Source organism: Megalopta genalis, chromosome 3 (assembly GCF_051020955.1).
Source record: "Megalopta genalis isolate 19385.01 chromosome 3, iyMegGena1_principal, whole genome shotgun sequence".
In the NCBI taxonomy this organism is placed as follows: Eukaryota; Metazoa; Arthropoda; class Insecta; order Hymenoptera; family Halictidae; genus Megalopta; species Megalopta genalis.
In genome coordinates this window covers 28,192,004-28,205,972 of record NC_135015.1, presented here as the reverse complement: position 1 = coordinate 28,205,972, position 13,969 = coordinate 28,192,004, and the positions used below count along the sequence as shown (strand labels likewise).

Here is a 13,969-nt window from a genome sequence, read left to right as displayed (position 1 = left end):
TCGTCCAGAGAGATGAGATCCGCGAAAGCCACTATAGTGGCGTGTCGTTCTAAAAGATGATATCCGCGGAAGCCACTATAGTGGCGCGTCGTGCCTAAAAGGTTAACGCTGAACATACTTTAGAGATTGTTTCACGAGGAACGAGATGAGAAACGACGATATTTTGGAAGTGGGAATGAAAATGTCTGGTGGGACATGTGTACACTCATCTCTGAAAGTATTAGGACACTCGTAGATAATTAAATGTAGTTGAGACACCGATGGGACATTGTTATAATTCCTTCATTTTATTTCAGAGTTGATTGTACGAGACTGTGATTTTATGTTATAATAAAGGTAATGTTGATTTTGTGAAAGTAAATTTAATTTTCTTTTCGTCGATGTGTCGTCCGCGTTTTTTAATTAATTGTTGGATTCGTTTCGGCATCGGTTTTATTAGTCTGTCTATTATTTCCGATTCTAATTAATTCTGATTCTAAGTAATTTCTGTCTAACTCGCGCTCAGATTGCGCACAGAAATGATTCTTCACTTGTCATTACGTATTCGTCCTAGAAAAAAAATATTGGTATTTAAAACAGATATCTTCGAAATAATCTTGGCAGTGAGAGAATCAGTTAAATTGCAAACTCGATGGATTTTCTTAAAAAAAACGCATAAATTATGTTTTCGAAGTGTTGTAAAAATATACAAAATAAATTGAGTATTGTTTTGTTCAATTTGAAGCATCTTAAATTATGTTGAATGGACTTGGGCTCCTTCAAATTTTGTAACGAATCTGGTCGTTAATTTTGAAAGTGGCCTAACTCCATTCTTGGTAAGAAAACGCATATTATTCACTTAACAATTGCCATTATTTTCATAGGAACTATAAATTTAACTCCTTTAGATACACTTAAGCACTATGACTCATTAGTATCCTGTACGTATATTTTTAATTGCATTGAAACACAAACCCTTAAATATCTCAATTTAAGTATAAATAGACTTAGGCCACTTTCGAAATAAACGACTCATATATCAATTGATGCCACCCCTTGAATCTTACATGTTGACAGATGGTATAACCCCTTGCAGGTTATACCACGATTTTCCAAACACCCTGTATAACAGATACAGTAATGTCTCTCTAATCGTATTTCTTCTTCCCAAATTGTCCATTTCGTGAACAATTTGAGCGTCGGTTAGAGAGACATTATTTATTTGAAATTTGAACGTGCAGTAATGATTCTCTAATTGACGCTCAGATCGTCCACGAAAATGAACAATTTGGGAAGAGGAGATACGATTATTCGACCCTTGCGGTTCATTTTTATAATTATACGAATTGTCAACAACTATAAAAATCGTATCTCCTCTTCCCAAATTGTCAGTGTTTGTGCACAATCTGAGCGTCAATTAGGGAATCATTACTGTATAACGCAGATACACCGCGAATTAACGAAGAATAAATCACACTCCAAAGGGTTAAAATGCACTGTTGACAATACGATGCCACGGAACATAGTACTGAACGTAAAACATTACCTAAACCGACTGACAAATTACAATTTATACTAGATCAGCGACTACATGTCATAATACCTTTCGTGAGAAGGGGGGAGGAGGGAGGCATGCTCGAAAGAAGGCACCTCGGCGCTCTCAACGGATCGACTAAGAACAGAATAACTAGGCATTTGGACGAGCAGCCATAGAGCAGAGTCTGTCAGCCAGAAAATTAAAAAGATCTAGATCAGTCGGGCCCGCCGTCGGCCTCCGTTCCAGAAGAATTAAGCTCCATTGGCTGAGGGATTGCCGCAATTAATTCTAATACCGGAGACACCGTAGTACCATCTGCGGAAATGTTCGCCCTCGGATCTCGGCTCCTTTGAAAGCCAATCTGTATCAATTCTGGAGACGTCTTCATGCGCCGGAGCAATCCCAGGTCCCCGTGTAGCTCGCGAGCCCGGCGCGGCGCGACGCGACGCGGCGTAAGATCGCGGAACGCGAGCGTCACGTGGAATCCGAGGGAGAGGAACGTTCTTTTCGCGGGAGCGAGCTGCAGGATTCCTGCAGGCCTGATCGATTCCCCGCGGAAAATGCGTCTTCAATTTCCGGGAGCGTTTGAGCGTGGCGGACCTCGAATTCCGCGTCTTCCCCCGTCGCTCCCCGTTCCGCCGTCAACTACGTCGACGACGACGGCGACGAGGGCGAGGACCCGGCGAGAGCACAGAGGGACAGGAAACACGGCACTTTGAGGTCAAAGGGAATCCCGTGAACGGGGACGCTCTGCGGCCGGGTCGATGATCGCGATCACGATCGCGACACGATGTAGTTATTTCGAGAATTTCGATTTCGACGAGATCCTGCGGATGCCGCGGCTGTGTTTCGCCGGGCAGCTTTTGGACAGCGTGTTTTTTAACGCGGGCGCGTCTGCTCGGGACACGATCGACGATAAACTCGCACCTTCGAGCGCGCCGGGCGCCGCGTTTTTTTGGGAGGGGGATTGAACGCAGTCGTCCGGGCCGGGCTTTAATTAAAATGAGTAAGTACAGCTGCAGACTGTACCGGAGATATTAGAAAGACGCCGAGGATTCTTTAGCGGCACCTGTCGCCGCCGAGGCGCCGCCGGAATTCTTACGGAACTCCCTCGGTTCTTTCTGAAGCAGCCTATAAACCCGTGGACCCGGGCCTCTTAGTTTCCAAACGGGATTCTGTAATTTTCCGCGGGGTAAATTGCGAGGCCCAGGCCGGACCCGGCTGCTGAACGACGCCGTTCGAGATAATGCGATAGAACGCCGCCTAGGAACGCCGGGAACTCGCTGTTTTTGTTTCTCAAAACCGACACAACGAACCAAGGGCCACGGCAGCTGAGAACCTTTGATCGTGGTTTCTGTATTTTTTGGCACTTCTGGGTGTCGTTGACACACTGTCGATGTCTCTTTCGCCGCTGATTCGCCGCTGATTTGCCACTCGATACGTACAATGGCTCGCGAAAGTGTTCGTGCACCTTTTAATATGCAATAATTAATTTTAAGACTGAACTAAATCAGTTGGACTTTTTTTTAGATGATAGAGAGAGACTAATCTGTTAGACAATGACTGAAATGCTTTTTCTTGATTTTGCTCTTGCTTGAAATGAGAAAAGTAAAGTAAAGAAGACACGTTTTTTTAACATCTTCTAAAACGTAATAACACTTTTTTAAAAATCAACTGAATTACTTGAATGTTCTTCTTATGATGGATCTAAATTCTAAATCATTTGGATGATAGATCTAAATCTGTTTTTTTTAAATGCCTTTGGTCCAATTTTGCTATTACTCGGAATGATAAACAGATAAAAGTGTCCCATTTTTTAACGTTTTTATCTGAGTAGTAGACACGCAATGAATATAAATTTTCTTTTCCTTCGAAGAAATTGTCAAAATCGCAAATCTTCTAATTATTATGACTATGACATTTACAAAGGCTCGAATAATCGTATCTCCTCTTCCATAATTGTCCATTTTTGTGGACAATCCGAGCGACATTACTGTACACGTTACTACTTACATTAATGTCTCCCTAACTGACGCTCAGATTGTGCACAAAAATGGACAATTTGGGAAGAGGAGACACGATTTTTCGAGTCTTGAGGCACATTTATATAGTTGCCGATTGTCGACAATTATAAAAACGAGGTGCAAGGCTGAAATAATCGCATCTCCTGTTCCCAAATTGTCCTTTTCTGTGCACAATCTTAGCGTCAATTAGAGAGACATTACTGTATTTTGTACGAACGGATTCTCCCGGCCAAATGAGACGAATAAATGAATCTAGCCAAAACGGAAGACGGCGAAAGAGAGAAAGAGAGACAGATAGACAGACAGAGACAGAGACAGAGAGAGAGAGAGAGAGAGAGAGAGAGAGAGAGAGGGAAGAGAACATCGATAACGACAAAGTAGGAATAAAACGCACGGGTTGTCAACGTCGCGACCCGTCGGCCGGTTATGATATAACATAGATTATGACATAACCTTGGCATAACCTTGACAATTCGTAACTATAAAAGCCACCCGCAAAGTCTTGAATAATCGTATCTCCTCTTCCCAAATTGGCCATTTTTGTGTACAATCTGAGCGACAATTAGAGAGACATTACTGTATTTTGTACGAACGAATTCTCCCGGCCAAATGAGACGAATAAATGAATCTAGCCAAAACGGAAGACGGCGGCAGAGGGAGAGAGAGCAAGAGAGAGAGAGAGAGAGAGAGAGAGAGACAGAGGCAGAGACAGAGGGAGGGAAGAGAACATCGATAACGACAAAGTGGGAATAAAACGCGCGGGTTGTCAACGTCGCGGCCCGTCGGCCGTTGGTGCTGTCAGGGCACGATTAACCGCGAGAAAGGGCCGACAGCGCAGAAGCTTGGCTCGCCTGCGGTCTCCCGATTGTCTGATCAGCATTCAGCCAGAAGGCAGGGAAGAGCGGATAGAAATCCGGTCCATTCGGCTCTGTCTTTGGGCTCCCGGAGACTTATAGTCCTTTCAATCAATCTGCTCGAAGACATCCCCTTTATGCGGATTCCGGATGGTCGGCGGATCCTAGATTAATGTCGCCGGGGCTGTGCCGGACATACTACCGGAGGCAGTCGGATAGCGGCCGATAGTGGTTTAGAGATCGAAGGGCCAACAGATGGGGTTGTGTTTGCGATGGAGCAAGAGGGACCTCGGACGGGCTCGGTAGAGCAAAACGAGGGGCAGAGAGATAGATAGACAGATAGATAGAGATAAAGAGAAAGAGAAAGAGAGAGAGAGAGAGAGAGAGAGAGCACGCGCGCGCGCGCGCCAGCGACAGAGGGGCGAATCACTGGCCTTTGTGTTCCGATCGGCCGAAGGATTACGAAGAAACGGAGCCGGCTCAAGTGTCCGGGACAGCTTAACGCCGCTACAAACGATACGGTTTACTTATTTGTACCTGAGGATCGATCAACGCCCGTTCGCTTTTTACAAGCAGCCTCGCGGAAAACCGGGCTTTTTGCGGGCAAGCTGCCGCGGCGAGCGTCGCGGCCGCTCAATGGGTCGTGCAGCCCGGGGCACGTGTGTCGAATCGATTTCCCATTAAGAGAAAAAGGGCTCGAGCGTCGCGGCGACACAAGGAAAGACGCCTCTTCTAATTGTACCGCCCCCCGTGTACTGGGCCGCGTCCCCGTTCTCGATGCGATGCGATTCGATTCGATCCGATCCGGCAGGTGTCAACCGGAAAGGTCAGACCCGGCAAGCCAACGGGAATCGACCCGGTCGCTCGGTCACCTACGAACACGCCTCTCCCCGAGGTAATATCGCAATGAAATCTGGTTTAGTCCCCTTAGCCCGGCCAAGGGGTCGCGATACCCGATGGTTTATCCCTGGACCGTCGTAATTTCTCTACCCTCGACGACACCGTGGCGCCGGCCCACGGTGTGCGTAATACAAATTCATGTCGGCCGGAGTGTTCGCCGTCAAATTAGGACGGAACCATAACGCATATATTATAGAAAGCAGCGACGGCTCCCGCTCGGGCCATCTTGCCCTTTCACGATGCCCGAACGCAGTTCCGCGGCGAATTCGGAGTCGGTTAACTGTCCCCGAATTTAGCCTCGACTTCGAAGCCGTGTTCGAGGGCATGTCGGGGCGATTCGTTCGAACGCAAGAAGGAAAGAAATTCTTTGATTCCGTTACTTCGGCGAGCCTTTTTTGTTCGAAGTTGATGCCGCGTCGCTGGACCGTTCCGCCGACTTTCCCGCGACAAAAGACTCGCGGAGAAGCCGAGGCGAAGATGGATGCCGGCGCGCGGCCGCGAATAAAAGCAGCGGCGAAAAGATTGTTTAAAATACATGAATATTAATGGCTCGTGAACACCTCGGGCTGTTTACGAGTCCGCCGGAACGGAGTCCGCCGCGGCGAGACGCGGCGCGGCGGAACGCATTGTGTTACAAATAAATTCGCCGAACAAAAAGGGAGCCCCCGGTTAATGGGCAGGAATGTTTACGAGGCTTGACTGTATTAATTAATCGCGGTCGCGGACCGTCCCGGCGCTGGATGCATCTGCTAAATGGTAGGAACGCGACGCGACGCGACGCGGTACGGCGCGGCGAGTTTATGAAAGCCGAACCGAAGGGTCTTTATCGCGCAATTAGCATACTAGATTCACGATGGAATTACGATGCGCACAAAGGGCCGAGGCACCGAAAGACAAGGCTCCATAATCCGGCGAAAGCATGGCTCGTTAACCGCGTTAGCGAACTAGTTACGCCGCGAAGAACCTGATATAAAAGCAATACGATTACCCGAAACCGAAGGGGGCGGGGGTAGGGGCCAGCTAAGCAGATTGAATAACGCGGTTACGATAACAATTCGCCGCAGAAACGGGAGCATCGATTCGCCGTCGATTATCAGCCTTAAAGGGATTAGCTCGTCGCGCGGTGTATGCGCGCCCACGCGCGCGCGCTAATTCCGGGCCGTCTTCTCCGCGGGCGCCGTAAATCTCGTTAGTCTTCAATTATGGTCAAAGTTTCGAGATATGAAAGCGGAATTAGGAGCCGGCTGAGCCCGGCCGCGGAGAGATGCCGCATGATAAATACCCCTCGGATCGTAAACAAACTAATTACGAGAGATTGACGGACGGAGAACCAGGAATATGATCGAACTTCCGTGGGTCCGGGATCGGCCCCGGGAGAGACCCACCCGAATAACTGCGCTATTCGAAATACGGGAGACTGTTCGTGGTAGCACGTTCGACCGAGTCAGCCATTCGGAACTCCGGGAAACGCGACGACAACCGGCCCCCGCGTCTCTCGTTCGGACCTGCGTCGCTTTCGTTCCCGCAGGAACGGCGCAGCAACATCTGGGCTCGGTAAGTTGAACCAAGACTGATGACAGCGCGAGACAGAAAGTTCCCCGGCCTCGCCTAGCCGGCGAACTATGCGAATACTGTTCAGCCTTTCGGCGGAGCTATCCTCCGGAGACGGCGCGCCGGCTGCGCGGCCGCCTCTCCTTCCTCTTCCGAAACGGATCGACAAGTTAGAAGCGGAGGCAGGCCAGAAGCCACGACGAATATTAATCCCGTTCCCATCGACGACACCGGGAGAAGCTCGCCGCGCCGATCCCGCCCCGTATAAATCCCCGGCCCCCGCGACAGCCCAGTATTATTGCAGTCACGTTACGACACCAGCCTGCCAATAAAAAAGAGCGACGCTCCCAGCGACGGCCATAAAATCCGTAGCTCGCCGCGCGGATAAAGCCGACGCGAATTTGACGACCCACCTTTTGAACTGTCTCTCACGTGTTGCAGGGTCAATACCGAAGTCTCCGGGCCACGGATCTGCCAGACATCTGCACCGGGATCAAGGAGATCCGCGCGTTTCGCCGACACAATCGTACGGCGCGATAGAGATTCTCGATATTGCGATCCGCTAGCCGGCGGACGATCGTTCTGCTTTGACGATTAAAAGGCTCGGCAACGTGGTCGGTTCACCAGCGCGGCGATTTTGAGAATTTTATGGCGGCAATTTTATGAACACGTATTTATGAGCACGCTTCTCGAAGATCGGGTTTAATGATACAGAGTGCCCGACATTATTTGGGATTTATTTTTATAATCATTTGAATAATTAAATTCCTGAGGCGATTCGAAGCAACTTTTTCCTTTACGAAAATTTTCTCCGAGGCGTCGTTCACGAATTATTAACGAAAAACACTGACCAATGAGAGGCGAGCTCGGCCGGCGCGAGGCGGTGCAGTCAACGAGCGCGCGACGCCCACTTCCGCTCACTGGCTCGGCCGTTTGGCGCCAGGCGAGCTCGCCGCTCATTGGTCATTGTTTTTCGTTAATAACTCGTAAACGGTGCCTCGGGGGGAAAATTTTGTAAAGGAAAAAGTTACTTCAAATCACCCCAGGAACTCCTCATTTTCCGGAAATACCAAAATTTTGGAACACCCTGTAGAACTGCCAAACCAATCAAAATGACTGGTCTCTCACTTTTTCATTTACAATTCCTGATACTATAAAAATGTTTTTGTCAGACGTTTTTATACGAAAACCTCTTCACTCAGGCATTATAATAAATAATATTTTTAGGTCATTCGGAAAGTTGTTTCGTTCTTTCCCGAGAAAATGAAAGACGATATTTTTAATGTTACGAGTAAAAGCAAGCCTCTCGACATTTTCCTGGCAGCTTTGAAATCTTATCGTTTTACATTTGGAAAAATACTGAATCAAGTGTTTTTTTAACACCCTTACAAAATGAAATTTGTATGAGAAACGAAACAACTTTCCGAACGACCCAGTATAATAAAAATCGAAGAAAGTTGAAATAAATCCAACCCCGTCAAGCGTCGATCGTCCCATCGAACTTAGCCCTTTGCACTCGAAAGCCCTTTCAACTCTAAATTCGAGATAGTTCTTCCGACCTGGCGTTCGAAAAAACATTGGCGTCGAACGGAACCTATTTCGATGAATAAATACGTCGTTTCTGTTTGATTTCGAAATTCCGAGTACTTTTCTGCCGCGCTGTGTACCCTTGCAGGAACAAGTTACCGGCGTTACTTCGAGATCGTATCGGACCACGATTTCCTCTCGAACATCGAACTTCCCCGAAATCGGCCGTTGCCATCGCTCTCTCTCTCTCTCTCTCTCTCTCTCTCTCTCTCTCTCTCTCTCTCTCTCTCTCTCTCTCCGAGCAGCTTTCCGCGAGGCGAATTAACAAGCGCCTATCGATTAGATCGGCGCCTATCGCAGCCGGGACGCAGAGGCAGCGAAGGAAGAATAGAGGGATACTATTATTCGCTGGTACAAAGGACGTCGAAAGGGCGGTGAATTCGAGCGTCGCCGAGCCGGTTAAAGACACGGCTTGGCTGGAAGGAATATTTCATGATTCGATGGCGGGACGAGCGAGATGACAGACCGGGCGAGGATCGAAAGGGATACCGAGGCCGAGAAGTTGGTCGCGGCTACACCCGGAAAGACGGTATTAATCAAATGAAGCGGTTTCTGTTACAAGCCGGGGCGAGGACGGCTCCGGGAGCCGGCTGCCTGTACCCCGGGGATAATCAATCTGGAGAATTAGATCAGATAGCCGGGGCTGTACGTGCGCCGGCTCCGTCTCCTTAGATTTATCCAGTCGGCGAGGAAGCCTGATAAAGCGTCGCGCGCTTCCTCGATATCGAATAAATTCTACGCTTTTCGCTTATCAGACAGGCACAATCGTCCGCGGTTTTCCTCGGAATTTATTAAGGTAAATTCTCGCCGGTCGGCCGCGCCGCGCCGCGCCGCACCGCGCGAAATGCTCGCGTCATCAGGGTTCTCGGGCGATTTACATCCGGGCTCCCATGAATATTACACCGGAGCCGATATTATAGCCGTCTGTGTGTTCGATATCGCCGCGGAAATTTACGGGCGAACCTCGGGCACCGGGAAAAAACACCGAACGAATCCGCGTTCGCCGAAATAGAATGCCGAATGTAATCGCGATCTCGCTGGTTAACGCGTCGCAGTTCCCCGAATGGAATCCGGGGGGGGGGTGGAGGAATAGATGTATCTCACGGGAATGAACGATAATAAAAAATAACGTTCCTTCGGTGCTTTTAGAGCTGTCTTATTTTCGCACGTGATAAACGAGGCAACGCTCTGAAAACGGTGCCCCGTTTTCATCTCTTCCTCCGTTTCTACGTTCGGAAATGAGAAAATTTGCGAGGATCCCAGACACGCTGGGCTTTCGCGTAGCAGTCTCTCTCTCTCTCTCTCTCTCTCTCTCTCTATTTTTCTCTCCGGACGAATCTTTCGCGACCGAGAAAATCTGCGTACGCGGTAACTGTACAAAACTGGATCCCCGAGGGTGTCATTACCGCCTTAAAAGGGAGAACGACGTTCGCCGAGCGAGAAAACCGGTCCCCGCGCTGCGCTTCTTATATTCGTTTACGAGCGGAAAAATTCGCCGCGGTCTCTACGTCTGGGATATAATTTCAAGCCGACCGAGCGGAACGGTGAACGCAAAAAGAATTCCGTGCCGTCATTAAACCGTGCGCGAGCCCATTCAGACGACAGACGGGGGACACACCGAAGACGCGTACTTCCCCGTGAATAGGCAAATCGGTGCACGGAACGCGAATGTCTTCGGAAACGCTTCGCACGCGAGCACGTTCCGTGACTGTGGTCGTTGAAACTTCGTTTCGTCCCGATCCCGGTTTCAATTCCGAAGGGAATCGCGAGCACTTCGCGTGATTCGGTTATTTTCGGGACGGGCACGCGGCCTGCACAGGTCACGCGCGCGCGCTGGTCGCAGGAAAATAATTCCGGTGTGTATTACAAGTGTCTTTTTATTTGATTATAAATACAATGGTACACCAGTTCGCCCAGTTGCCACTGAATGGCAGCCATGAATGAAGGGCAAAACTCTGCCGTCGACCTGAAAGAAATATTCGTTCGCCTGCCTGGCTGCCCCGCGAAGTCCGCGGTCTTTTATCCGCGGTAAATCCTGCTGCGGCAGTAATTGCGAGATGCATAATCCTCGTGGAAAACGAGCCCCCTTATTGTCTATGCAAGCATCTCGAAGCGTATGAAGGGAAATTTAAAGTACATCAACGAGGAAAACGAGGGAGGCCGCGACCGGCTCGTTACCTTGCCAATTACACGACACTCGGAACTGTTTCAACAGCGCGCTAATGACTTAATTAGCACCGCACAATGTGCGATTATTATGCGAGAGCTCGCTCGCGCACGCTGATTAAACGAAATCGTTGCGCCATAAACGGTACATGTTACGGCGGCACGGGCGCGACTTAACGGGACTGGAGAAGTTTCGCCACGGCAAGGATTACTTTCGCACCTTTATTCACGAGGAAACGAAATACTGAAGTGGATAACAGAGCTAACGCTGTGCTGTCGAAAGGCGCCAAGTGATTCTCCGCCGGCAGGACGTTTGGTATGTTTTGATTACGCGACAGCCTCCTAACACGCTGCCGCCGCCTCGATTACGCTAGTACGTATATAAATACAGCTAAGTGCTGGTGTATCGTATGATGCGCGGAGCGACAATTACATATCGTTGTCGTCCGTAGGTATATAAATACGATCCTCGCCGGGACCAAGATAAAATAATGTTCACCAAGGGGAATACTATTTACCGAAAAATACACTTTCTCCTATACGATACAGAGGTTAGTTTGATTTTTCCCCGTTTTAGAAAACTCGCGTGCTAGCCGAGACCCTTAGGAATAACGATATCGTCGTGTCGGTTACCATGCTAAAAGTCGATCTTAAATGCTACACCTGTTTTACAGCGCTGAATCGCGACGTCGAGACCAGAGGACGCACCAAGAACCGTTCAGATTCCAGTCTTTCATCGTAATCTACCGTTTTTTGATATGCTCGAACGCTTAGACGCAGGGTTCTACGTAATTGCCGGGGAACAGGCCGGTTATGCCGTCCATCACACCCTCCCACCAACCGTCGTCGTTCTTCTTCAATACATAAATTACAGAGCTCTCCTGGAAGCTCAACTCGTCTTCCTTGTCGGCATAATAATCGTAAATTGCGACCACTAAAAGCACAATTTTTCATTCCTGGAACCATGAACCATCAACAATGAGCCGCGAAGCGTCTCACATACCTTTCTCGATGTAGTTCTTGGGCACCCATCCCGGTAGGTCCTCCTCGTCGGGCACGATGGGCATGATGGCGCCGCTGGACTGCATGGGTCTGCCAAATTGCGGGTGTTCTTCCTGTTCAGGCGGCGGCGGAGGCGGCAACGGCGGGCTGCTCGCACCGCTGCCCCGACTGATTTGATGGGACAGTCTGTGCGGCAGAGTATGGTGACCGCTGTAATCCGCCATGTCGCCGGTGATGCCGACCAGGGGTGATGGCGGTGCTGGAAACGCATGCGAACATTTAGCAACATGTTCTCGGTCTTGCTGTTTCACCTGGCTACTTACGAGGCATGCTGTTATGCGCTTCTTGTACGTATCCTGCAGTTACGCTGGATGGCGCGGGCGGTGGAGTCTGAGGGTGACTCTGCAGGGGATGAACTGTGCCCACCTGGGGTGGAGAGGTGTGCTGGGTTATGGTGTTAGTGTTTATGGTATTGTGATTAGCATTGTGAGCAGCGTGTGAGGTGGTGTGGGCGTGCAAAGGTAGGGTACTATAACCGGGACCACGCTCCCGTCGGGGGTGGCCCAGGGGGTAATTGGGAGCATAGTGACTAGGAACTTGAGGTGGAGCCACCGCAGGTGGTGTCCTGTACTCTCGCGATCCTTTGCTCAAGGTTCCTGCGCAAATGAAATAAGCTCTGTTAATATCTGATAGCATTCGAACAATACACGCGCATTTGCCATTTCATACCCACCGGTTCTTACTGTCTGAGGGGGAGTAGGGGGCTTCGTGGTAGGTGCTGGACCCACCATGGCAGCGCCTAGCCCAGAACCAGTAGACGCGGCACCCAGGCTCTGAACGCTCCCCTGACTTCCACCTCTTTGCTTGCTCCTTGGGGTACCACTGCTACGTACCCCGTGCCCGATGTCATCCAAGATATTGTAGTCGATACTTTTCCTTACATATTTAATCGGTTTCTCGGGAATCACCGGTGCAATAATTTTATACTGACGTACTGTAATTTTGTTCGCAGTGAGCACACCTATCTCCCTTCTGGCCACCTTCTCTTTGTGTATCATCACTGTTTGAGCAATGTGGTTCATCTGGCTCTCCATCTCGTCCAATTGTGACGATTGCAGGTCCAACAGTTGCAAGAAATTATAAGCAAGAGTGTTTATTTGGTACGCAACGCTGGCCAGTGACTGTGTCGTGAAATTTTTCGTTTCTTCCAACGCTTTCCTTTTATTCTCCGCTTGGAAATAGTTCGCCTCGCAGTAATCCGCCACCCTCTCCAAATTAATGTGATTGTCGGCCAGATTACTTCTCCCCTCGGGGATCTCCTGGCCCAGGAAGGCTGCTAATTCAGCCATGACTTCCGAATCACTGCCTACGCCGGACGACACACCCGATGAACCGGCTCCTTTCAACAGGAGAAAAATATTTTCTCAGAATCCTAGAACAACAGTCCCCTTCATCGTGATCTGTCAACGGTGCTCATCGCAGTCGTCCGCCATAATGCGCCATCCTACTCCAAAATCAAGCCTCCGATACAGGTCGCGTTTGAGAACCCCTGCCCCTCCCCCCAAAACTAGATCATTGCCCTTTCTAGATCATATGTCATCGCGAACACTTGACACACCAAACAAAACAATGCCAACAAAAATATTCCAGAGATATCACGAGCTATGGTTATGACGGTATGAAACTCGACAAATTTATAGAAAGTAGAGAAAACGAGCAACCAAAACTTTCAATGAGATCTCGAAACACTGAACGATCAAAATAGACAGATTTAGGACACTGTCGATTACAATAATTGCGAAAAGGGCGGTGTCGTAGCTACACAGTGAGCAAAATGGTGGCGCAACTCTCGCGGCGATTCTCTTGTCCAAAATATGACGAATGACAGTCGTAAGTCGTAAATGATATGAAAAAATAGAAAATGAACTAACTGTACTCAGCCATATCGTAACTACCAGGTACTACACGTTCATTAATTCATAATTACCAGGCCTCTGGGATTTAGACGGAACACAACGAACGTTTATGTGAACGCGACACAACGCTGCGCGGAAAGCGAACGACGCCCATATGGCTACGTTTCTGGACGACTTTTATGCGAATTTTACACTGGTATCGTGCCAGTGACGGATAAATTCGACAATTTTGAAACACGGGAATGAAAACAGAGCCGATGAAGACAGGCGCATTAACCAGCGTCACACAACACACAAGAAAGGAAACTCTAGGAGCGCTGGAAATCGAGATTTCCAGTCCGCATGCGTTTACAAGTAATACTATAACCTCACAATTTCGTCTCCTTCCAATCCACATGTATGCACAAGTTCGAACCTGAATTTCTCGACGAAATATATTTCCTACTTCTTTGA

The 13,969-nt window shown here is 49.0% G+C and overlaps 1 protein-coding gene across 2 annotated transcripts; it reads right to left on the bottom strand.

Annotated features, from left to right (window-relative positions):
- Window positions 1-10,291: 10,291 nt before the first annotated feature.
- On the bottom strand, window positions 10,292-13,857 carry Abi (tyrosine kinase Abl). 2 transcript variants are annotated; one of them, XM_033473473.2, is made up of 5 exons: window positions 13,532-13,857; window positions 12,334-12,999; window positions 11,924-12,256; window positions 11,602-11,859; window positions 10,292-11,532 (listed from the first exon to the last, which is right to left on the bottom strand). In XM_033473473.2, the coding sequence occupies exons 1-5, from the start codon at window positions 13,542-13,544 to the stop codon at window positions 11,369-11,371; spliced, it is 1,434 nt and encodes a 477-aa protein (XP_033329364.1). In that variant the 5' UTR covers window positions 13,545-13,857; the 3' UTR covers window positions 10,292-11,368. The 2 variants fall into 2 exon arrangements, with proteins under 2 accessions (XP_033329364.1, XP_033329365.1); XM_033473474.2 differs by having other exon boundaries at window positions 13,588-13,854.
- Between the last annotated feature and the right edge of the window lie 112 nt (window positions 13,858-13,969).